Source organism: Girardinichthys multiradiatus, chromosome 22 (genome assembly GCF_021462225.1).
Source record: "Girardinichthys multiradiatus isolate DD_20200921_A chromosome 22, DD_fGirMul_XY1, whole genome shotgun sequence".
NCBI classification, from domain to species: Eukaryota; Metazoa; Chordata; class Actinopteri; order Cyprinodontiformes; family Goodeidae; genus Girardinichthys; species Girardinichthys multiradiatus.
In genome coordinates this window covers 30,625,978-30,651,129 of record NC_061814.1, presented here as the reverse complement: position 1 = coordinate 30,651,129, position 25,152 = coordinate 30,625,978, and the positions used below count along the sequence as shown (strand labels likewise).

Below are 25,152 nucleotides of genomic sequence, written 5' to 3'. Positions count from 1 at the left end.
TCCTTAGGGCTTAAGTCATTGCACCCCAGACAGTCTAACTAGATGCCGGGAGGCAGCTTTGCACACCTCATAAGCTCACAGCATGAAGTGTAGAATTGTTTCTAGGAAATGCACAAAAAGTTCTCTTGGAATTGAAACGAGCACTAAGCAAGGATTACAAAAAGTGGTTCCGGTTTAGAACAGTTGTGTAGATTTTCATAAGAAACTCTTGACTGTTACAACTGAAAGGCTACTAACATTTTCCTGACAGTGTGTTAAAATATTCATTCATTCATTCATTCATTCATTCATTCATCTTCTATACCACTTATTCCATAGTGGGTCATGGGGGAGCTGGTGCCTATCTCCGGCAGTCTACTGGTGAGAGGCAGGGTACACCCTGGACAGGTCGCCAATCCATGGTTGTTAAAATATTTTAATGTAAAATAAAGGAGTTAATACATACACTTCTGAAAACAATACGAGTTGGAAAAATATGGCTCAGTCCTTTGACTGTTGGTTTTTGTTGAGGGGTTTGACACAGTTCATCAAAACATACAGAGTGATAAACTGGAAGAGAGGGTAGGATTGTTTGGTTCTGATAAAGCACTTTGAATTGCCTTGCATATAATTTGTACTATAGAAACATTTGTATTGCATGGCTTTGCCTCAGAGACTCAGAAAGGCTGCATTAAAAAAAACAAAAATTAAGTGTAAATGTGCAGTATTGCAAAAGAGGAAGTAGATATGTAGATGTTACTTAAATCCCACTCAGGACTCAGTTATGCTTCTTTTTCAGGAACAGTCCTCAGTGTGGCCTTAATGAAAAATTCTAGACATGGTATGTCTCATGCACAAAAGTAACCAGTCTGTATAGGTGTCTGCCTGTGTAGGAGGAAACACCAAGTCCGTGTCTCAAACAGCATCTGCGTCACTCTGTCCCTCACTGATTCACAGTGAACTATGTATGACTTGTGCCTAATTTATCCCTTTAGACAACTCAAGGCATCCTGTGCGCCAAACAGCTGATATTTTGATTCTCAGTTAAGCCTCGTGGTTATTATTTATTGCCTGGGTTTAGAAATCAGTTTCATACAATATGGACATGTGCTTGTAGTCACCTCATAGTGAGAGTGCATACTGAGCAGCTGCCATAGAGTGTACAGCTTCTAGCAGCTTACACGAGAGAAGGCTGGTTGCCTTCTGTTAGCTTGATGCTTTAAACGATAAAAATCTGACTATGATGTTCATAAATCACTATCTGCTTCCATCTCCCTCCTACGCTCTCTCTTGTTTCTTCTTTTTCTTCCCTGTGCTGCTCGACAGAAAGTGGATGCTTGGTTGACTCTGTCTCTCCTCCTTATCCTTGCTTTAACACATCTCAGATAAATCTGCTACCATTGGAGCATTTCCCCCTTTGAATTCCCTGATATTTTTGTTATCTGAAATAGAATCTGGAGTTCTGTGCGTGTCTGTGGCTCTATTTGCTTGTAATCTAACCCGAGACCTCAAAACTACCCAGGAGGAATATCATTCGCTAAGGATAATCAAGTGAAAAAAGGGGGGATAATAATTACCAGAAAATAGCTTGTAATCATGGGGATTTTTATCAAAACTCTTTTGTACAAACACTTGTGATTTTTTAGTCTGGAATTACAACTCAAATCTTAATTTTATTGTTAATTTTGCCAAAAGTCTAAAAACAGTTGACAATTGCAAGCATGATGCCCTGTGTTTTAAGAAAAAGAGCAGCACAAAAGAGATATGCAGCTTGACCACAAATCACTGTCTTCCAGACTTTACCTGCGCCTTGATGTGCAGTCCCAGTCCCTCATGAGGTGACAGGAACAAATTTGTCATCCTAATATAGATGCTATCTTTGCTGAGATGAATGTACTCAGACCTTATTCCCATGCGTAGCAAAAACATGACATGAGGGAAGAGGAAGAGCAGCTTTGGCCTACAACTGCAGACCCAGTTGCCTGCACCTTGCAAGAGGGTCTCTGTAATCAGATTCCTGTCCTTCAGGTCAAGATTTGTCACTCACCAAGGGCTGGTAGTGAATTTTATAAACTAATGAATAATGAACTGATTCAGGACAAAGGAAGACAGAGTAAAAGTTGAAATCAAAAAAGAACACTAGACAAAGCAAAGCTGAGACCTGAAATTATATATGCAGTCCAAATTAAAACAGATTTTTGTATTTTTGTGTCACAAGCAATTCCTCAGTTGTTGCCATGGCTGAGACAAAAACTTCCTCATAAAGTAACTTGTTCAGGCAACCTTTGGAGCTTTACTAGTCTAGACAGTGGTGTCTCTCCTCTATACTTCTCCTGCCACAACCCCCCTCATATCAGAACCCCTGTGTTTATAAGTTCTGGCTGGGCTGTGTTCCAGATAATTATCCCAGTGGATAATTTTATACATGCAAAGAAAAATATATAGGACATTCTTGCAGATACAATAATAAAAACATTATTTGTATTTTGTTTATGTTTTTATTTTTTTTTTATTTTTTTATTTTATTGTTTTATGGGGAGTACTTTAATGTAACAATGTCACAAATAAATGTTAATAGCGGCACATCGCACTACAATGATGGCTGGAGGTGGCGCTTCAAGCCATCGCTGCAGCCATCAGTGAGTGAATGGAAACAGATTCATTGCTGAGTAGAGAGAGACCGAGTAGAGAGGAGCCAAGTGGCCTAAAAAGAGCCAGTGAAAAAGGGGCATAAGACATGCCCTTGTTAATACCTAGTTCATATCAACCGGTCTGCCAAACTAACAGGTTTTGTTTGCTGGTGCCTCTATTTCATTTTTGCACCACCTCAAATTTGGTTGTTCTTAGTTTAATCTGGTAATGATGTTACCTCATATGATCCTGACACACTTCCATAAATTTTCCTTTATAGGATTAGATGTGCTATTATAATAACTCAGCATGGACATAATATTTCTATAGTATCTTCCTAATCAAAGACTCTAATCAAAAACAATAAACTTGTTAAGAAGTCAAGTACGAATAGTGTTGTAAGGTGTTTTTATTTGTAACTGAAGAAATGGTTAAGGACATCCTGCAGAAATCAAATTGCACCAATTATTTTTTTTCTAGAAAGTAAAGCAGGTATACATCTAAATTTAATGCACTTCTATTGTAACAGAAATACAAGCTTTTCCTCTTTATGTATTTTGGTGCAGGCATGAATTAACTTCGGAATACACAAGTCAGTGTGTGCCTTAAACTTTCTATTAGCCCCTGAAAATTATTCTAAAAATGGAGACAGCTCTGTGAACTCTGTCAATGAGCTCTTAGCACATAGTTTCTGTTTCACTGTCTGGGGCTTATTTTCGTCAGCAGGACAATGGAAACTTTAAAACAAGGTAAAAGAAAAGAGATCACCAAAGGGAAAAAACATGCTTTTTTAATTTGACCCTCGTGCAAATAGATAAAACTAAGTATGCATGACTTCACTGCTGCTAAATTGTATTAAAAGCAATAAGTTTCATGCTCTATTCATGGCAAACACAATGTTGAAGGGTAGTTGCCATAAATGCCCCCAGTGAGGCTGAGATGATGGATATGGACTGTCGCTGTGAATGAACACCACAGACCAAGGTCCACTACAAGGCTAAAGCGTTACGTCCTTTCCACCATCTGTCCACACTAGCTGGGCTCAAAGCCATGACTTGGTCTAAAACATTACACCTAAGGACCATGAAATGTACAACACCTCCTTTTAGGGGCACCGTGGGCATTAAGGCAGACCTAAACAGTTTGATCAACATGCAAATTGAATACATATTGTTTGTGATAAACAGAATGACATTAAATATCATCAACCCTTAAAAGCAACAAATTGCATGTAAGTGAATATGTTGTTTCAATGCTTTTGCTTTTCATTCTTTTGTCTAAAGTTTACAGTATGTTAGAGGCATGATGGTCAATCCTATACAACTGCATTGTAGGGGAAATTTTATCCTGAGGATGTTTTTGTTTTATTTTCTTATAATTGAAGGCCCCACATGCTTCCAGGGCACTGACACACACTAAACACTGCAGTATGATTCTAAATGTCTGACTTTTTAACAAAATAGGACTTCTCTAATATGAGTCAAATCCTGGTGATTTATCCATTTCCCACTTAAATGTAGAAGATGGCTGTTGTTTTCTAACCAGAGATCTTGCAACGCAGATGTCTGAGTTTTATTTAATGAGCCCAAAGACTTTCTGGGAATTTCTGAATGTTGACATTCATTTAATGGTGAGCTCTGACTCTGTTCACTTCCTGATTTAAATATGAGACTGTAATCTAGAATTTATCTCTGCAAATTGTTGCAAGAATTCTGGAAACTAGCCTTTGAACTAATCAGCAGAGCAAAATATAACCACCTTGAAACAAGCCAGTATAAAATTGATTGAATTAAAAACTCTACACAAAATACTTAATATTAACAAAGGAAAAACACATTTTCAGATATTTTTATAAATTCAAAGCAAACATTTTAATGTAATAGGCACTTGAGTATATAACAAACACTGTTTGCAATGCCACTTAAAATTGAGCTCAGGAGCATCTGATTTTTACTGATCATCCTTTAGATGCTTTTGCTAATCAACTGAAGCCACTTGAAGTAAATGTAGTAGACTGAGCATGATTTGGAATGGAACACACTTGTCAAACTGTCTGTAGACAATCTCCTAGACCAGGCAGTGTCACAAGTTAGGTTTGGTGCCTAACTTGTTCCCCAGTTAGATACAAAACTTGGAAACAGAACAAAAAGACAGGATGCCAATGTCCAGTTAAAAATCTCTGGAAAGTCCTAAAAATGGACTGTCTACCAAAAATGCTGACCCAACGTGACTGAGTTTGAAAGGATCTGGAAAGAAAAGTGGGAAATAGTTTGGAATTAGGTGAAACAGACAGTGATTAGAAACTACCAAAGCAGCCCAGGTGACATCCCGATATACATCTTTTAAAGTTGTGTAGCAATGGTCCAGTTTATTTTATTTTTTTCGGGTAGGAGAGGATTGCGCTGTTAAAATCCCCAAGAACAATAATGAGAGTCTGGGTGTTTTTTCTCCACGTCTGTGATCAGCTCAGCGAGCTGTTTTTCAGCCTCCGATCTGCACGCTTGTAATGGGATGTAAACACTGATCGGGACAAACGAGGAGGACTCCAGGTGAGGACTCCAAGTTAGGACTACATGTCTTCTGTAATACCGTGACATCAGTACACCAACCAACGTTAGTTTATCTAAAAGCAGATTTCACTTGCTGGAAACAGCTGGCAGCCTGGCATCAGAGGTGCACTGTCCAGGGCATACTAACTGAGCCAGGTAGCAGTGAAAAAGAGAAGCAGCAGTTCATCCATTTTTTTAGCCAGGGTGTAGATATTGGTCAGGTGGATTGAGGGCAAGGGTGTGTATAGTTTCATTGTTGAAAGCTTTACGAGCACACCTGTCCGTTTACCTCATCTACATGTCTGGAAAATCCCAAAGAGAGTCACTGCACTGCTGAGCAACATCTCAGTACGGTTGGGTTGATGGAAAATAGAAAAAATTGCTTAGAGGACTGTCCAATGTTTAGGACTTCCTCTGTAGTGTAAGTGACCACAGAATGGTGGCAGAGTGTAGAGTAAACCCAGGAAAGCACGGACAGAACTAGACAGCAAAGTATTGAGGCTGCCATTTGTGGTGCCAACTTGGATTAGTTACAAACTGTATAGAAAGTGAAGGGGTATTAATGCTTTTGAGTGGCTATGGATATACACTATATTGCCAAAAGTATTTGTCTACATGAACTTTCATGACATTCAATTCTTAATTTGTAAGATACAATGTGCTGATAGACCCACCGTCACCAGCAATAGCAACTTTAACTATTCTGCAAATATCTTCCTTAAGGTTTTGGAGTGTGTTCATAGTTAGATGGGAAAACCAGAATTGCAGTCTGTGCTCTAACTCATCCCAATGCTGATCAAGAAGGCTGAGGTGCAGGCCAGTCAAGTTTCTCCACACCAAACTTTGTACTCCTGCTGCCCTAAAGTGATAGTAACACCAGAATAAATTGATTTGGTGGTGTGACCCAATACCTTTGGTAATATAGTGTATGTGTATCACCGGTAAGAGATCATTATTTCCCATTGTTAAAATTTTACAATAAATGGGCGTTTCCAATAGCATACAAGGTGAACAGTAAAAGTAGTGTTAAAGTTATGATCACATGTCACCAGCATGATTACAACTCTTGCTGACGAGAAGTAATTCTGTTTTTTGAAAGCTACATTAAAATGGACTGGGGCAAAACACTCAACAAAGTGCCTTCTTGTTTAATGATAGCATTTTTTTTACTTTTATTAGTTAAAGAGAAAGGCACCTTCAGAGTAATTTCAGTAAATATGTACTATGTCAATCATACCAAACTTACAGTACCATTGCGAGCACTTTGTTGCTAAGTAATTTGATATTTCGACAGCGACTCAACCTTAAAGAAGAGAGTCGCAATATGTAAAAAAAAAAAAAGGCTGCTTAGCCAAGTGACAGATTGATTATTCCTTTCTGTGCTCCTGAAAGTTAACAGACTGTTAGGTAAGAGGTTGACAATACCAGAAGCTTGACTTTTTTATCCAGTCTATTATATTCACTATGAAGTAAAATTTTGAAGTTTACAAAGACACACAAAGTGCTACTGAAAAGTGAGTTGAAAAATACAAACATTTCCTTTTAGTTGTTTTCATAAAAAATATGTAGTAAAATAAAAAGCAGATTCATACTGTACATCTGTCCTTTTTAATTTATTAGGTTTACTATTAAGATTTTCAACAAACGTGTATTATATGGAGATTTTATGAGATAGACCAGCACAAAGTGGTGCATTTCTGTGAGGTGGAAGAAAAAGAACATATAGTTATTCATTTAGCTTTTTTCAACCAAAACCCTGAGAAGTGTGGCATGAATATGTACTAAGTCCTCTTTACTTTGATACCTCTAAATATAATCCTATGCAACCAAATTTCTGTGTAATTTAATCTTAGTATAAATACAACTATTCTGTTAAGGCTTTAAGGATTTGTAAGAGAACATGTGTGCACAAACAGCATCATGAAAACCAAGAAACACACAAGACAGCTCAGAACTAATGTAAAGACATTAAAATCATTGTGAGGTTATAAAGCAACATCCCAAGCTGTGAACATCACATTGAGCACTATTCAGTCCATCAACTTAAAAATATATTTTAAGGAAGAAACATACCCCTCATGACAACAATTAAATTGAGGCACGTGACGTCGCCCAGTACGACGGAGCTGGGGTCTCACCCTGGAGCCGGGCCTGGGGTCGGGACTTGTCGGAGAGTGCCTGGTGACTGGGTTGCTCCTCGCCCACCACCTGCAAGGGGAACTGTGAGGGACCGGTGCAAAGAGGATTGGGCGGCGGACGAAGGTGGAGACCTCGGCGGCCCAATCCCTGGATGCTTAGGCTGGCTCTAGGGACGTGGAATGTCACCTCGCTGGGGGGGAAGGAGCCTGAGCTTGTGCGGGAGGTCGAGAGATATTGACTAGAAATAGTCGGGCTCGCCTCTACGCACAGCGTGGGCTCTGGAACCTATCTCCTTGAGAGTGGCTGGTCTCTCTTCTACTCTGGAGTAGCCCACGGGGAAAGGCGGCGGGCTAGGGTGGGTTTGCTTATTGCCCCCCAGCTCAGCCGTCACGTGTTGGGGTTTAACACGGTGGATGAGAGGGTCACATCCCTGAGCCTTCGGGTTGGAGACAAGTCTCTGACTGTCGTTTCGGCCTACGTGCCGAGCGGTAGTGCATAGTACCCGGCCTTCTTGGCGTCCCTGTCAGGGGTGCTGGATAGTGCCCCTCCCGGGGACTCCGTTATTCTGCTGGGGGACATCAACACCCACGTGGGAAACGACAGTGACACCTGGAGAGGCGTGATCGGGAGGAATGGCCTCCCCGATCTGAATCCGAGTGGTGTTTTGTTACTGGACTTCTGTGCTAGTCACAGATTGTCCATAATGAACACCCTGTTCAAACATAAGGGTGTCCATCAATGCACTTGGCACCAGGACACCCTAGGCAGGAGATCAATGATCAACTTCGTTGTCGTATCATCAGACCGTCGGCCGCATGTTTTGGACACTTGAGTGAAGAGAGGGGCTGAGCTGTCCACTGATCACCACCTGGTGGTGAGTTGGATCTGCTGGAGGAGGAGAAAGCCGGACAGACTTGGCATGCCCAAGCGCGTAGTGAGGGTCTGCTGGGAACGTCTGGCGGAGCCCTTGGCCAGGGATGCATTCAACTCCGACCTCCGGGAGAGCTTTGACCAGATTCCGGGGGATGTTGGAGACATAGAGTCCGAGTGGACCATGTTCTCCGCATCTATTGTCGATACTGCTGCCCGTAGCTGCGGCCGTAAGGTCTGCAGTGTCTGTCGCGGCGACAATCCTTGAACCCGGTGGTGGAGACCGGCAGTAAGGGACGCTGTCAAGCGGAAGAAGGAGTCCTATCGGCTGTGGTTGGCTTGTGGGACTCCTGACAGGTACCGTGAGCCCGGGCAGTGGCAGAGGCAAAAACCTGGGCCTGGGAGGAGTTCGTGATGCCATAAAGAAGGACTACCAGTTGGCCTCGAAGCGATTCTGGCAAACCGTCCGCCACCTCAAGAGGGGGAAGCAGTGCTTCGCCAACACTGTTTACAGTGGGGGTGGGAGGCTGTTGACCTCAACTGGGGACATTTTCGGGTGGTGGAAGGAGTACTTCAAGGATCTCCTCAATCTTGCCATCACGCATTCCCTGGTGGAAACAGAGGCTGGGGACTCGGGGTTTGACTCTTTCATCACCCAGGCGGAAGTTACCGAGGTGGTTAAAAAGCTCCGCGGTGGCAGGGGTTCGGGGGTGGATGAGATCTGCCCTGAGTACCTCAAGTCTCTGGATGTTGTGGGGCTGTCATGGCTAACACGCCTCTTGAACATTGCGTGGCGGTCGGGGACAGTGCTTCTGGACTGGCAGACTGGGGTGGTGGTCCCCCTTCATAAGAAGGGTGACTGGAGGGTGTGTTCCAAATACAGGGGTATCACACTCCTCAGCCTCCCTGGTAAGGCCTACGCCAGGGTATTGGAGAGGAGAGTCCGGCCGATAGTTGAACCTCAGCTTCAGGAGGAGCAGTGTGGTTTTCGTCCCGGCTGTGGAACACTGGACCAGTTCTGTACCCTCTACAGGGTGCTCGAGGGTTCATGGGAGTTTGCGCAACCGGTCTACATGTGTTTTGTGGACCTGGAGAAAGCATTCGACTGTGTCCCTCGTGATGCCCTGTGGGGGGTGCTCCAGGAGTATGGAGTCGGGGGCCCTTTATTAGGGGCCATCCGATCTCTGTATAAGCAGAGCAGGAGTCTGGTTTGCATTGCTGGCACTAAGTCGGACCTGTTCCCGGTGCATGTTGGACTCCGGCAGGACTGCCCTTTGTCACCAGTCCTGTTCATAACTTTTATGGACAGGATTTCTAGGCGCAGCCAAGGGCCGGAGGGGGTCTGGTTTGGGGACCAGAGGATTTCGTCTCTTCTTTTTGCAGATGACGTGGTCCTGCTGGCCCCCTCTAGCCAAGACTTACAGGATGTGCTGGGGCGGTTCGCAGCCGAGTGTGAAGCGGCTGGGATGATGATCAGCTCCTCGGAGTCCGAGGCCATGGTTCTCAACCGGAAAAGGGTGGCTTCTCCTCTTCAGGTTGGAGGGGAGTTCCTGTCTCAAGTGGAGGAGTTTAAGTATCTCGGGGTCTTGTTCACGAGTGACGGAAGAATGGAGCGGGAGATCGACAGACGGATCGGTGCGGCTGCCACAGTAATGCGGGCGCTGTGCCGGTCCGTTGTGGTGAAGAGAGAGCTGAGCCGAAAAGCGAAGCTCTCGATTTACCGGTCAGTCTACGTTCCTACTCTCACCTATGGCCATGAACTTTGCGTCATGACTGAAAGAACGAGATCCCGGATACAACCGGCTGAAATGAGCTTCCTCCGTAGGGTGGCCAGGCATTCCCTTAGAGATAGGGTGAGGAACTCGGCCATCCGGGAGGAGCTCGGAGTAGAGCCGCTGCTCTTCCACATTGAGAGGAGCCAGTTGAGGTGGCTCAGGCATCTATACCGGATGCCTCCTGGACGCCTTCCTCAGGAGGTGTTCCAGGCACGTCCCACCGGGAGGAGGCCCAGGGGATGGCCCAGGACACGCTGGAGGGACTATGTCTCTCGGCTGGCCTGGGAGCGCCTTGGGCTCCCCCCGGAGGAGGTGTCTGGGGAGAGGGACGTCTGGGTGTCTCTGCTGAGCCTGCTGCCCCCGCAACCGGGTCCCGGATAAGCGGAAGACAATGATTACGAGTACATATAATTAGCTGTTTGCCAGAAGACATGTAGTGGACACAGGGAAGTTGTATAAGAAAATTTAAAACGTTGGGTCCACATACATATAAAACACTAAATGTGCATCATAATGAACCCATCCTCTCCACAGTGAAACACAGCGGTGGCAGGATCATGCTGTGGTTACACATTTCTTTAGCAGGGACAGAGAATTTGCGTCATTGATAAAGCTAAATACAGGAAAATAATGGAAAATCTGTTAGAGGCTGCAAAATACTTGGGCTTAAGGTTCACCTTTCAGCAAGACAACAACCTTTAACACACCCAGACCACAACACTGTAAATCAAAATGTGTCAGAAAGACTCAGTCAAAGTCCAGCCCCAACTCCAATTGAGAATCTGTGGCAAACGTTTTTTGCCACCATCTTGGTAGTGTCAGCTCCACTCAAAATTCATTAATTTAAAATTCCTTAACCCAACATTGGTTCTTAAACATATTCACACTGAACTGGGAAATAACAGCATCATTTTATTGGTTATGAGTTATTTTTAGTCCCTTGTTTTTTTTTCTTTTATTGCCATTTTTACTTAGTAGTGTAGTGAATGATATACTAGTTAAATTGTTTGTTAATTGAAGTTTTTTAACCTGAAGTTGAATTATTTTTGTAAATAAATTCTTATATTTTGGGAGGTGTTTGTGTTTATTCTATAAATTTCTGCAGGGCTTGTTGTTTCAAACGTCAGTGCTCAGATTCACTCTTTCACCTATTGTTCCATATTAAAGCCACATTGGTCTGGTATTCACAGAACAATCCATGACAGACCAGAAGATGTTTGGTTTAAATTAAATATTCAAACTCTGTAAATTATTTTGTTAGTAATAACTTTATTTTAATAATTAATAGTTGCTTAAAGCCAAACCAAACCAACCTATTGTTGCACAACAATTCATTAAATCTATGGTTTGAAGATTAAGCACAGGCTGAGTTTGTAAAACAATTTTTTCCTGCAAGTATCAAACCTATCACAAATAAATCCTAAAGGTAGAACTAAATGCAATAAAGATACATATTGCAAGGGTGATTATGAGGAGAAAGAAAGCTCCAGACTGTGCAGATATTGGACGGTTGGTTGTTGTAGATTTTTCACTCCAAGATTATTGTGACACTAACTTTATTATTCTATGTTTGTAAGAGTCACAGCGAGGGAGCCTTGAAGGCATCCAAATACTGCACTGAAGGTGTAAAAGTGCAGCATGTCAAATCTTCTATTATCCCCATGAATAACAGAGCCAGATTTCGCTTTATCGTCTCAGGAACCAAACAAAAACAGCCACTGCGAGCCAGTTCACTGTGAACTCACCCATTTGCTGCAGTTGCAAATGAAATGGCCTGCAGAATGTGTTTTGAATGTCCCTTACTTGCACTGAATAGCCATTACACCCACCTCACTCAGGGTTAATTCTGAAATAGAAGGGCCAATTGGCTATTTGGTTGCAATGATGTGCCATAGTGCCCTTTCATTCTCCCTAGGAACGGGGTACAGTCATGTGTTTCTTGATGTTTTTTTCTCAGAAACAAGCTATGAAGCTGAAATTGTAGAATGTTAAAAGGTTTCAAGAGTAACATGAAAGCCTAAAATGGCATATGAAGTCAACATTCACATTTGAGGTTTGTCACTGATGTCCTAAGACCGGACCTTTCAATGACTTTGAAGTTTTGTCATCTTCAAAAAAACAAAAAACAGATTGTACTCATTGGACTGACTCAAAATGCATTTAACATTTATTGGTGCCAGGCATTTCATTTAACTGACCTGTTCTGGAATTCACTTATTTTTCTTCCATTACTAAAAGATTAAGTTTCACTGTATATCCAGAAATTAGCCTCTTTATAACTTACAAAAAAAGGAATGGGAGAGTATATCTATTCTCTTAAAGTTTTGCATTAGTGTATCTGTTCAAAATGTGAATGTTTGCCCATTTTAGATCTTATATAACCATCACCAAAGCTTACAACTGAAAATTAATAAATTAGGTCACTATCGAATATCGTACGTGAACTGACATACTTCACCTTAACTGAGTTGCTAAAATCAATTCAATTCAATTCAATTCAATTCAATTCAATTCAATTCAATGTATTTATATAGCGCCAATTCACAACACATGTTGTTTCAAGGCACTTCACAAAGTCAGGTACATACATTCCAAGTAATCCTAACCATTGAACAGTGCAGTCAGATTCAATTATTTATTTAAATTGTATAAAATGTTTTTCTGTCTAAGGAACCCCAGCAGATGCATCGAGTCAGAGACTTGTAGCATTCACTCCTCCTGGATAAGCATGTAGCGACAGTGGACAGTCACTGGCGTTGACTTTGCAGCAATCCCTCATACTGAGCATGCATGTAGTGACAGTGGAGAGGAAAAACTCCATTGAAGTAACATGATGTATCTATAGGACTTGGAAGAGGGCATGTGTTTATAGATATATTCTTTCATGGTTTCTGGAGCTCAAAAGTTAATATTGACTGTGTAGATAAGTAAATGATTAGGATGCTGTTGACTAAAATGTCTATTACACTGTTCCCTATTATGCCATGCTTGTTTGCATCTAAAAACAAGTGTTATGTTGGCTTAAATGTTAAAAAACGAACAGCACTTTGTGGAATACCTGCTTTTGTCAAGTCTATGACACAGGTGTGTTACTTGAGATACACCCCAGTTTTGTGTAATGGTGAGTGTGTGTATTAAATGTTCTACTGCTGTGACCTCTCCGTCTTATTTTATTCTTTTTCCATGATCTGGAAATGAAAGTTCAAAGCCATATATACATCGTCAATTAGTGTCCGAGAGTGGTCAAATAATTATTAGTTGAATTATTCAGAATGTACGTCAGAGAACATCACATCACATCCCTGTCACTGGTAAACAAAGGTAATCTCACCCACGAACTCCCCAAATATAGACAGTTTATAAAATGTCCGACCAGAGAGGACAACATTCTGGATCACTGTTACACCACCATCAGAGACGCTTATCACGCCGTCCCACGTGCTGCACTTGGCCAATCCGACCACATCATGGTCCACCTGATTCCTGCATACAGGCAGAAACTAAAGCTCAGCAAACCTGTTGTGAGGACGACAAGGAAGTGGAGCAGTGAGGCTGTGGAGAATCTCCAGGCGTGTTTAGGCTGTACAGACTGGGATGTGTTCAGGACTACTACCAACAGTCTGGACGAGTACATTGAGGCTGTGACTTCCTACATCAGCTTCTGTGAGGACAGCTGTGTACCATCATGCACCAGGGTGAGTTACAACAACGACAAACCCTGGTTCACAGCTAAACTCAGAAGGTTAAGACTGGATAAGGAAGAGGCCTTCAGGAGTGGGGACAAAGACATATACAGAGAGGCTAAGTACAAGTTTGGCAAGGCAGTGAAAGAGGCCAAACGACTGTTCTCTGAGAAGCTCCAAAACCAGTTCTCAGCCAACGACTCTGCGTCTGTCTGGAAAGGGCTCAAGCAAATCACCAACTACAAGCCGAAAGCCCCCCACTCTATCAACGACCGACGCCTTGCCAACGACCTGAACGAGTTCTACTGCCGCTTTGAAAGACAAAGGGACAGTCCTGCAACCATCCCCCACGACGCCCCCCAACAGCTGCAGCCACAATCCACCACCCCCACCTCCCCAACCTCAAGAGAGGCCTTGGCACCTCCAACCCCCACCCTGAAGTTCCCCCCCACCAGCCCCCTACCCACGCCGAGGACGGCTCTTTCCATCCAGGAGAGGGACGTCAACAAACTCTTCAGGAGACAGAACCCCCGGAAAGCTGCTGGTCCGGATTCTGTCTCACCAGCCAGCCTGAAGCACTGCGCTGATCAGCTGTCTCCAGTCTTCACAGACATTTTTAACTCCTCACTGGAGACATGTCATGTGCCAGCCTGCTTCAAGTCCTCCACCATCGTCCCTGTTTCCAAGAAGCCAAGGACCACAGGGCTTAATGACTTCAGACCCGTCGCCCTGACCTCTGTGGTGATGAAGTCCTTTGAGCGCCTTGTGCTCTCACACCTAAAAGACATCACCGACCCCCTCCTGGACCTCCTGCAGTTTGCCTACAGAGCCAACAGGTCTGTAGTTGATGCAGTCAACCTAGCCCTTCACTTCATCCTCCGGCACCTGGACTCCACAGGAACCTATGCCAGGATCCTGTTTGTGGATTTCAGCTCTGCCTCCAACACCATTGTCCCAGTTCTGCTACAGGAGAAGCTCTCCCAGCTGAGTGTGCCCGACTCCACCTGCAGGTGGATCACTGACTTCCTGTCTGACAGGAAGCAGCGCGTGAGGCTGGGGAAGCACGTCTCTGACTCCCTGACCATCAGCACTGGTTCCCCCCAAGGCTGTGTTCTCTCTCCTCTGCTCTTCTCCCTGTACACCAACAGCTGCACCTCCAGTCACCAGTCTGTCAAGCTTCTGAAGTTTGCGGACGACACCACCCTGATCGGACTCATCTCTGATGGTGACGAGTCCGCGTACAGATGGGAGGTGGACCATCTGTTGGACTGGTGCAGCCAGAACAACCTTGAGCTCAACGCTCTAAAGACAGTGGAGATGGTTGTGGACTTCAGGCAGAACCCAGCACCACCTGCCCCCATCACCCTCTGTGACTCCACAATTGACACTGTGGAATCTTTCCGCTTTCTGGGAACCATCATCTCCCAGGATCTCAAGTGGGAGCCAAACATCAGCTCCCTCATCAAGAAAGCCCAGCAGAGGATGTTCTTCCTGCGGCAGCTGAAGAAATTCAACTTGCCAAAGACTATGATGGTGCACTTCTACACAGCCATCAATGAGTCCATCCTCACCTCCTCCATCACCATCTGGTACGCCGCTGCTACAGCCAAGGATAAGGGCAGGCTGCAGCGTGTCATTCGGTCTGCTGAGAAGGTGATTGGGTGATTGGCTGCAATCTACTGTCGCTCCAGGAACTGTACACCTCCAGGACACTGAAGCGGGCAGGGAAGATTCTGGCTGATCCCTCCCACCCCGGTCACAGACTCTTTGAGACTCTCCCCTCTGGCAGGAGGCTGCGGTCCATCCAAGGACAGTTTTTTCCCATCTGCCACCAGCCTGGTTAACAAAGCCCAGAAACCACCCTGACACTCTCCCTTTCACCCACACCCCCCCTTTTTTTGCTGACAGGACACCCGTAACTTGTAACTCTATGCGTTACATTAACGCTCAGCTTGGACTCCTGCTTTACTTGCACTGCCATACTTGCACAATGATCACCTGCACTGTTGTATTGCTCTTGCATCTTATACTGCTCTATATTTACTCTCACTCACTTAAAACTGTGCACATATATTTATATTATATTGTAGATATGTTTATACTGTTTAATTTGTACTGTATTGCACCGACTACGCCAAAACAAATTCCTTGTATGTCCAAAAACGTACTTGGCAATAAAGCTTTTCTGATTCTGATTCTGACGTGAGTGAATCTTTATCACACTGACAGAGCATCTACATCAGTGGTGTCCAAACCTTTTGTCCTATGGGCCAAAATCATTGAGTCAATAGTAATTACTTGAATTCTTTCAAAAACTAAAATAACAAAAAACATAAACTAAAGCATTAAATATTTAAATTAAAGAAATAAAATAGCCCATTTTTTGTTGAAAAGGAATATCTTATAATCATGTTCAACCACCACTTAAAAAAACATTTGCCTTATTGAAAAGTAAGGCATCCAGTTCACTAATTACTTTAGGCTTGATTGAAAAAGATAGATCAAATGTAGTCTACTCTGAGCAACAGGATTTAGGTCAATCTTTCTTTAAAAAAACTTGCTGTATTTAAGTTCAATAAATAAATTAAAGTAGATTTGGGTGCACCTAAATCTGCTTTTGAGAAGAAGTCTCTAGACAGATGTGGTTCTGTTTACTATAAAATAAAAGAGAATGCATAGCAAATTTAATGGGTCAATTTGCATCAAATGAAACAATTTTGTATCATTCTTGAACTGCAGTTGAGGGCCGCACAAAACCAGTACAGGGGCCGCAAAAGGCCCCTGTGCCGCGCTTTGAACACCCTCGACCTGTATAGATTACATATGATTTTAATTGTTATGTAGTCATTGCTGCAACATTCAAAAACAGCTTGCTTTAGTTCTGTAGTAGTGAAAGTTTTTGTCACTGATCGAGAATCAAAAGGTTTTTTTTTTTACTCAATTACTAATAATGAATAACTTTCACCTCATGACAATTCGAGTGCTCTTTTGGGGCCATATGCTGGTGTGCCTTAAGGAACCATGTACTTTGCTTAAGCCTGGGGCTTGTATCTTGTAGATGTTGACAACCCATTGTCACATTTTGTCATCTTGTTAAAACAAAGAATGCAGCAAAACAAACTTGTGTTTTTATTGTTCTGCATACCAATACACTGTCAAAACATGCCGCTATTTTATTATTTTTTTTAACACGGTATATAGTGCAGTACTCTACTCTTTCTGTATACTGCCTGTGTCTGTCTCCAAGATACTGAAGCCATTACCAACTTTGGATGATGTTCCAGCGGACGATACTGGTGAATGTTGGATGGCAGCCTCACACTTGAAAATTCTTGTGAGATTTATATACTGTATGCTTGCTGGCTGGTGTAGATAATACCAAGCAATGCATGTGAGGATCTATCACTGTCAAAAGCAGTGGCTCAGTGGCTCTTCTAGATAGCCGATATTCGTCTTTCCTTTCTGTCCTTTCTTTCCCTCTTTTTCTCCTTGGAGGGGTAACGGCTACAGAAAGCAAGGTGGCATTACTCAGGTGAATTGATTAAGCTTTATCTGGGATTAACTGCTTTTTCCAAGGGGTTCTTTCATTTTGTCCACAAGGGCGAAGACAAAGTTATAGCTACATCACAAATGACCTATTCTGACTAGCTGTTAAATGTCACAAATCAACTATACTAAAAGTTGCATTAATACTATCGGTGCCAACAGTTTGTGACCACTTTTGAAGTTTCCAACAAAGTATATAAACTGTAAAAAAAAAAAATTTAAAAAACATGAGGTATTCAATTCAAAACTATTCTGCAGGTGGGTCTCTATTAGTAACAATTTAGGTGATAATTTCCTAAAAGACTGTAACCCCGGGATGGTGTCCATTCTTTTGACAAATTAGTCGATAAGTGGCTTTTTATTTTAAGCTGTCAGGCAGCAGGGTAGGAGTGGGATAGCTGGTATTTGATTTCAATGGAGCATGAGGTTTTAGTAGATATTGTGTTTTTTGTTGTGTTTGAAGTCCTTTTGTGTTTTCTCAATATATATTCATTGTAATTTTAATTGATTTTGGTGTATTTCTTTATGTTATTTATTTTGTTGCTTTCCTGTAAAGCACTTTGGTCAACTTCGGGTATGTTTTTAAAATGTACCATTTTAAAAAGTTTACCTTCTCATCCTGAAAGAGGAGTACACACTATGTCCTTGTGAGTATATGTACACAGATGTAGTTTCTTTGTCAGTGAATATATGTCTAAAAATGGTTTAATTGGATGTGATTAAACACTGCTGTATGTAAATAAACTATTAGGACAAGACAGTTCAGCTCAAAAAGTACTGTACCTGCTCTGCATTCAGCAGAAAGCAGACACAGCAGAAAAAGCCAGTGGAGAGACAAGCAATTTAGAAACTAATTCAAGAAGCCCCAGCATACGAGTTACCATCAAGGCAATCTGTGTCATTCACTATGTTCTTTTACTGGTTTAGTGTCAACTTCTAAGATAAAGTCATTCCATCTGGGATTTGAATTCAGATCACTTGTAAAATGAATTTTTGTCTCATAAACCCTTTTTCCTGTTGTTAATGTTTCTGCTGATTACACTACTCTGCTCGAAAATGATAATCTTCTTGTTAATAAAGTATAACGGCACAGAGGGGCTTCAGAACACTTTGACATGACATTTTCCATAAAACCAAAGCCCAGAGGATTCAGTGATATCAGCCCAGACAAGCATTCAGGGAACTTTCAGAAAGGGCATCTGAGGAGAGCCGGACCCTTCAAAATCATTATTCCATTCAGTGACTTTACCCTTGGAGAGATAACTGGAGCAATGCAAGCTGACACATCCTAAATCTGCAGAGCCAGCGTCAAAGATCTTACTGAGCTAGGATTTTTAGAAAGTGTGCAAAACAAGAAAGTAGTTGTGGGTATTTCTGTTTTCTTTATAAACTCTAAATTGTATTACTTCTCACCATTAGTTAAATTTTACCTATAAAGCCTGGAATAATTAAAATAATTTGAATGAACTGATTAATAAACAAAATTCATAATAGCCTTTTTGAATTCAAATATCCTGGAGCATGAAAAGGAAACTAGGAATACTTACATCTTCAAGAATGTTTTCAAAATGTTCATATTCTAGAGCGTCCTTTGAAACTTTGGATAAAGATGTCCTACCAATGAGTGTGCATTTGGAAGGCTTTTTTTCCAAGTACACTTCAGATGGTGTTAAATAGATTTCACGACTGAGAATTCTGCATGTGAAATATGTGCAATACATGCAATTTTCAAAAACTGTCTGGATAAGTAGGAAAAAAAAAATGAGTATGAAAAACATGTTTTTAGTTTCCATAATTTATTTTTTTATATAGAACATGAAAAAAATTACATTTCTAACAAATAATATGTTTTTTTTATTTATTTAGTCACACAGGTCGCCTTTATTTTGTAAGTTGACTGAGAGGAAATGGGATAGAAGGAGAGAAAGACATGCACCAATGGTCAACGGGCAGGAGCTCAAAACTGTGACAGCTGCATTGAGGACTGTAGCCTGTGTACATGGGTTGAGCGCTTTACCCTGTGTCATTGCTGCGACCCAATAAAGTCCTTTTTATATTCATTTATTTTTATCTATTCTTTTATCTCTATGTTATGCATCACTACTTGATTTTTTTAAAAGAGAATTAAAGTATCAAAAGTTACAAACTGTGCTTCAAAGAGTTCCAGATTTTGTGCAGAATTGACCGTTCCAAGTGTCATAGATTTTAAAACAGAGCTGATCAGAGGGGGTCTGCAAGGTAAAAAAACACCAATAAAACAGGTCTGTATCTGTCAGAAGTCAACAAGTCAAAAAGCTGGTTGCTTCATGATCTTGAAACATGTAGAAGATAAACTCGTTGAATATTTTGTACAAACGTTTTCATAATATGATAAAAACTGAGAGTAAATCATTGAAATCTGAGTATGGTGAAATGTGAAGTTTTCTACTGGAAAATGACTGGACCCTTGTCTGATGGAGAGTGCAATCAACATTTTTCAGCAGGAGTCTCCAACTACAGTTGTTCATATGCTTTTTGCTTTTAACCTTTTGATCTTTTCTACACACATCAGCTTTCATTTATACCTCTTAGTTGTAATCTTCTCATAATGACAAACTTTGAATATATCCTGTTAGGTGTCAGCTCCACCAAGCTGAAAGGTTTTGCATATTTGGCCTGAGCATTAAGGGTGCTCCATGCTCCAGCTGTTTTTTTCTGATCTAAAGGAAGATTGAACCTGATTATTAAAGGTTTTTTTCAAGGGGATACCTCAAAGAAAACAAGATTAGTTGTCATGAGTCATGAGTCTTGCTAGCAAACAAACTAAGTCTAATGAAGTACTTTGGCTGCTGGAAATATTTTATTGTCACAGAAACCTGTATAATGTATAAGTTGATGTTTCTAGCGTGGTATTTTGGTGTGATGTTCAATCTTACTTGAGGCCCATGGCTGTTTTAAAGTGGATAACTACATGGCATATTGAAAGTCAAACAAACAACAAAGTAAAATTTCTTGTTTGTGCACACAATCTTGGCCAATAAAGCCGATTCTGATTCTGAGGTATACAGATAATGGTAGGTTTAAAATATGGTAACGGTTAATTTACAGTTACATTATTTTCAGATTGGAGATGGAACAAGTAAATGGTGAATAATAGATCTTACTATTTAAAGTTCAGTGAATGCACTGACTTTTATTTAATTCATTTTAGTGATTCTGGCTGCGGTGTCTTTGTGTGTGCAGTGTCCGGAGATGATAATGTCCTACTGCAATAGCTCATCAGGCTGTCATGTTGAATATATCCCAACATTCTTGACATCTCCCAATGAGCACAGTTTTGTATGCCTCATTCATCACCCACCCACATTCCACAGCAACTCTTTAATACTGTGACCTTTTTTTTCTGTATGAATGCCTCTGATGGAGTTCTGTAGTACAGTATTCACATAATAATGGCAAATTTATCTTGTTTCTTCTGTTTTTTTCAATCCATTAAAGTATATGCACTTTGCAGGCAAACTTGTAATTTACCATGTAAATTCACCATCTGTCTTTGAAACATTTAATCAAACTGATATTAAGACTTTCTTATAAATACCATAAATGCTTGCTGACACTGTACACTTTTTAAACATTGTTCACTAACCCTGCAGTTAGAAGTGTACACCCAGCACATCATAAGAGGTGCATGCATGACAGCAACATGGACAACTGTTATTGATTAGAGTTTTAAGTCTATTATAATAACAGAATCATTTTTATTCAATTCAATTCAATTCAAAAATACTTTATTAATCCCAAAGGGAAATTAAATATTGTTGTAGCTCATTATGAAGGTTTCTTCAAAGAGCTGTTGTAGATGCTGATGGCTGTGATTCATAGAGTTTCCTGTCTCTTTTCATACATTACATCACCAAATGCTTACTGTCAGCCCCCATTCCTTACGTTTCTCTACAATAAAGAACATAAACAAGGATGGGCTTGTATCACCTTTAATGTCTGTTTTTTTCCAGCCAATTCAGTTTTTTCTTTAGTAGCACACTGCTAGGAACCAGGACATCATTATACTCCATTGTGTGTTATTGCACCTGCATTTTCTGCTCTTAAAATGGTTCAGGGACCTGCTGTGTGCAGCAGAAAGCCATTTGCTTTAGTCAATATTTGTGATAATAATATTCTCTTGCATCTGTAGATCCTTAGATAAAGTGTTATGATGGTTTCTAGCCAAACAGTTAGAGGATAGCCTGCTCTGGTCTGTATTCTTTCTGCTGCTGAGTTGATGTTATTCAATTATACAAACTATGATTACTACAACAATAGCAAGCAGTTTGGAGTCTAATAAATTGCCACAAAGTGTGTTAAAGCTGAAAATCTGAATCAGATTTATAATAATATTTGAGTGTTTCGCAACCCTTTTGTAGTGTTGCTACATATACAATTAGGTCTGAATACATTTTTTAAAATATAAGTACCAGTACATACATACCAGTTGTAAAATGAGCACAGAATTCTAATTTATTTCAACAAAATTGTTTTGTCAAAATTCTCAAATTGAGCTATTAAACATTTTTCCTTTGAGTCTCATAAATACAAACACATTTTCCATTTCAAAATGATACTAAACCATTCCTACCTTATTATTTTTATAATCTTCCTCAACCCAATTCTAATAATCCAAAATAACTCTAATCCAAAGTGATTTTAGCTATTTTTGTAATAGCTGATTAAGCCATGATTAAAAGGGTTTTCAAGACTATAATGACATTTAAAATTGTCTGAATGCTTCCCCTGTAAATGATTGATGACATGCTCAATTTTTATGTGTTTTATGCATGCATGTGTAATACAGCATACCTTTTCAACATAAGCTTTCTGAACCCAAGAGTCAGTCAGTCATTTATTTTCTATACCGCTTCTTCCATGGGTCGAGGGGAAGCTGGTACCTACCTCCAGCAGTCTATGGGCAGGAGGTGGGGTTAAGCCTCGACAGGTCGCCAGTCCATCGCAGGGGAACACAAAAACAACCATGCACACACTCATGCACACACCTAAGGACAATCAACCTAACAGGAATGTCTTTGGACTGTGGGAGGAAACCGGAGTACCCTGAGAGAACCAGGTACTCCAGGCATAGTGCTACCACTGCGCCACCGTGCAGTCATGTTTTTCTTATTAGGTAAATTCTCACCATTAAACCCTTATCAAGTTTTTACAAAGTGTTTCACTTTCATCCATTCACACACACACACACACACACACACACACATCCGTGTTTTACTATCTTTATGAGGACTTTTCGGTTACTTCCATTGACTTCCATTCATTTTCCTTGATTTTTAGTGCCAAACCCTGACCCTAACACTAACCCTAACCCTAACCAGTTAATACCTAACAATAACTTAATTCATACCCTAGTCCTACATCTAACCCCTGTCCCAAGAACGGAATATGAAAAAAGGAGGACCAGGTAAATGTCCTCACTTTGTCAAAATGTCCTCACTTTGCGATAAAAATTCGAAAAATGGTTCTCACTCAGCGACAAGTACAAGAACACACACACACACAGAGACACTTTTTTCTATTCAATAATTGGTCTCTTTATATTTTTATTTCTCCCACTTATGTGCTTTTTATCAGTGAGGGGTTCAGTGTCTTGCCCAAGGTCATTTCCACAGCCGACTTCTGGTCGAAAAATTGTCAAACTAACATCGAGCTTTTGAAGTCCTCAGAAACTGTGGTTACAAATGAATATATAATATTTATAATAGTTTGTGTGACTTTACAAAAATTCCTTTTTCAATTAGATAAGCAACTCAGGTTAATCAAGAGGTTCAGATAATGCAACAGAGTTACACAAGCAAAGAAACGCAGCTATTTGCAAAAGTATTCATACACTTTACATTTCTCACATTGTTCAACCCAAAATCATATTTTTCTATGTATTTTGATGGGTATTTTGTCATAGACCAACATGACATGGTTGGTTTATAAATCAAATATCCCAAAAAGTACTTGAGTGCTTTTTAATATATTTACTGAAAACAGGTTATGGCATAACCACAAGCCTGCAGGAACATGTAAGCCTCCCCTAAACTGACATGGTGGACAAAAGCAGACTTACTCAGAAAAGCAGCCAAGAGACCAACTTGGCTGCTACTTTGAAGGAGCTGGAGAAATCCACTGTTTAGGTGATATAATCAGTTGCCCATATAAGCTGTTAGTTTTGAATTCCACAAATAGCACAGTAATAGAAGAGTGGCAAGATAAAAAAAAAAAGCAATACAAATTCCTCTTACCACAAGCCCTTTAAGGGAAACAGCAAATATTTCTGTAGTGGAAAACACCCAAAACACTACATCCTCACTATAAAACATGGTGGTGACACTGTTATACTGTGGGGATGCTTTCATAAATATGCTTTCTAGCATATTTATGTGTTGAAATGTCCTACACCTAAATCTAATTGGGGATATGTTGGAGTATTTTAAAATTGGTGTTAACAGACACTCTTCATCCAAACTGACTAAGCTTAAGACAGTTTGAAAAAAAAAAAAGAAAAGAAAATGGGCCAAAATTTTAGTCTGTAGGTGTGTAAAGCTTGTAGAGACATGACAGGAAGACTCAGAAATGTAAACACAGCAATTCTTTACAATGGTTACACAAAAACATGCATCAATTCCACTTCCACTTCACAATTGTGCACCACTTTTTGCTGTATCTTTAAAGAAATCTCAGAATAATATATCATAGTTATTGACAATACTGTGACAAAATATGAAAATGTACAGGGGTATTAAATACCTTTGAAAGGCACTGTATGTTCTATTTGCATGCCATCAAATGTTATGTATACAGCTATGATCTAAGATTAATACCCGCTTTGTGCTGATGGATTTGACAGAAATAGTCTTTTTTTTCTTGGCTAAAACAACACATTCATTCCCTGATAACAACTTCACTGGATACGACATACAATTTATCCATCATTGTTCAGTCACACATTTTGACATTTGAGAAGTAACACACCCTTGCAGGATAGATTAAGATGATAAAAAACCTTTATGATCACTATCACTCATAAAAGCACCCACCTTATGCAACCATATCTGATTGCAATCGCGAGAAATGCTTTAAAGAGCGCCGGTAGGTGCCACTCTCGTTTGTGGAATATCTTACAAAATCTGGTAGTTTTTAGGTAAAACAGCTCAAGAGAGGACATGAAATGCAAAACAAACTAAAATATGTATTTTTCACGATTATTTATTCATCTAGGGTTTACTTATCTTTATATAAACATGAAATCTATTATAAGACATGTATAAGAGTGAAGAAATAAAACATATCCCTACCTGCTGAGGCTCTCGTGGTGTAGTCTGTTTAACTCTCCTGCTAGATGCAGTGGTGGTGGTGATTTCCATGATAGACGTGGATGTTTCCGAGCGATTGACCGTGGTGCTCGACTGAGGAGTGATAGAGGGAGACTCCCCAACGAGCCGCGCACTGCCCTGGATCTTTATATTGGGATCACCCTCGGCAGCCATGTTGAACACCTTTAGGCCATTGTAGTAGAGACCTGAGAGCTGGCCCTGAAAGGATCGACTCCGATCTCGCTCCCAGCCCCCAATCTGTATAGTGGTTTGACTGTTGAAGATTGTAAGCTGTCGCCCTGCGGAGAAAGAATGTTACATACATACAGGAACGCTGAACTCTACCACTGTCACTAAAACAGGAAAAAAAAAAAAAAGACAGAAATACAGATTATTTGCCCAATGGCTAATGAGACCAATAAATTACGAGGTTTTTGGATAAATCCTGGTAATTTATTGTAGTTATAATAATGAGGTGACAATAAAAAGGAACAATAAAATAAAAGCTGAATGTGAAAAAATATATATATAAATAAATGCTTTGCTAAAAGGAAATTCTACCTAATAGTAATAATAATAATAATAATAATAATAAGAATTTTAAATATTATAGGATTGTAACAAATATATTTGT

The 25,152-nt window shown here is 40.7% G+C and overlaps 1 protein-coding gene across 9 annotated transcripts in view; it reads right to left on the bottom strand.

Moving 5' to 3' along the window:
• LOC124859406 (neurexin-1a) overlaps window positions 1-25,152 on the bottom strand; it is a 250,549-nt gene that overhangs the window by 25,872 nt on the left and 199,525 nt on the right. For all 9 annotated transcript variants that reach the window (XM_047352171.1, XM_047352174.1, XM_047352172.1 and 6 more), the window contains one exon: window positions 24,501-24,817. In XM_047352171.1, coding sequence (XP_047208127.1) covers window positions 24,501-24,817 — 317 coding nt within the window. The remainder of the gene's footprint in view (window positions 1-24,500; window positions 24,818-25,152) is intronic.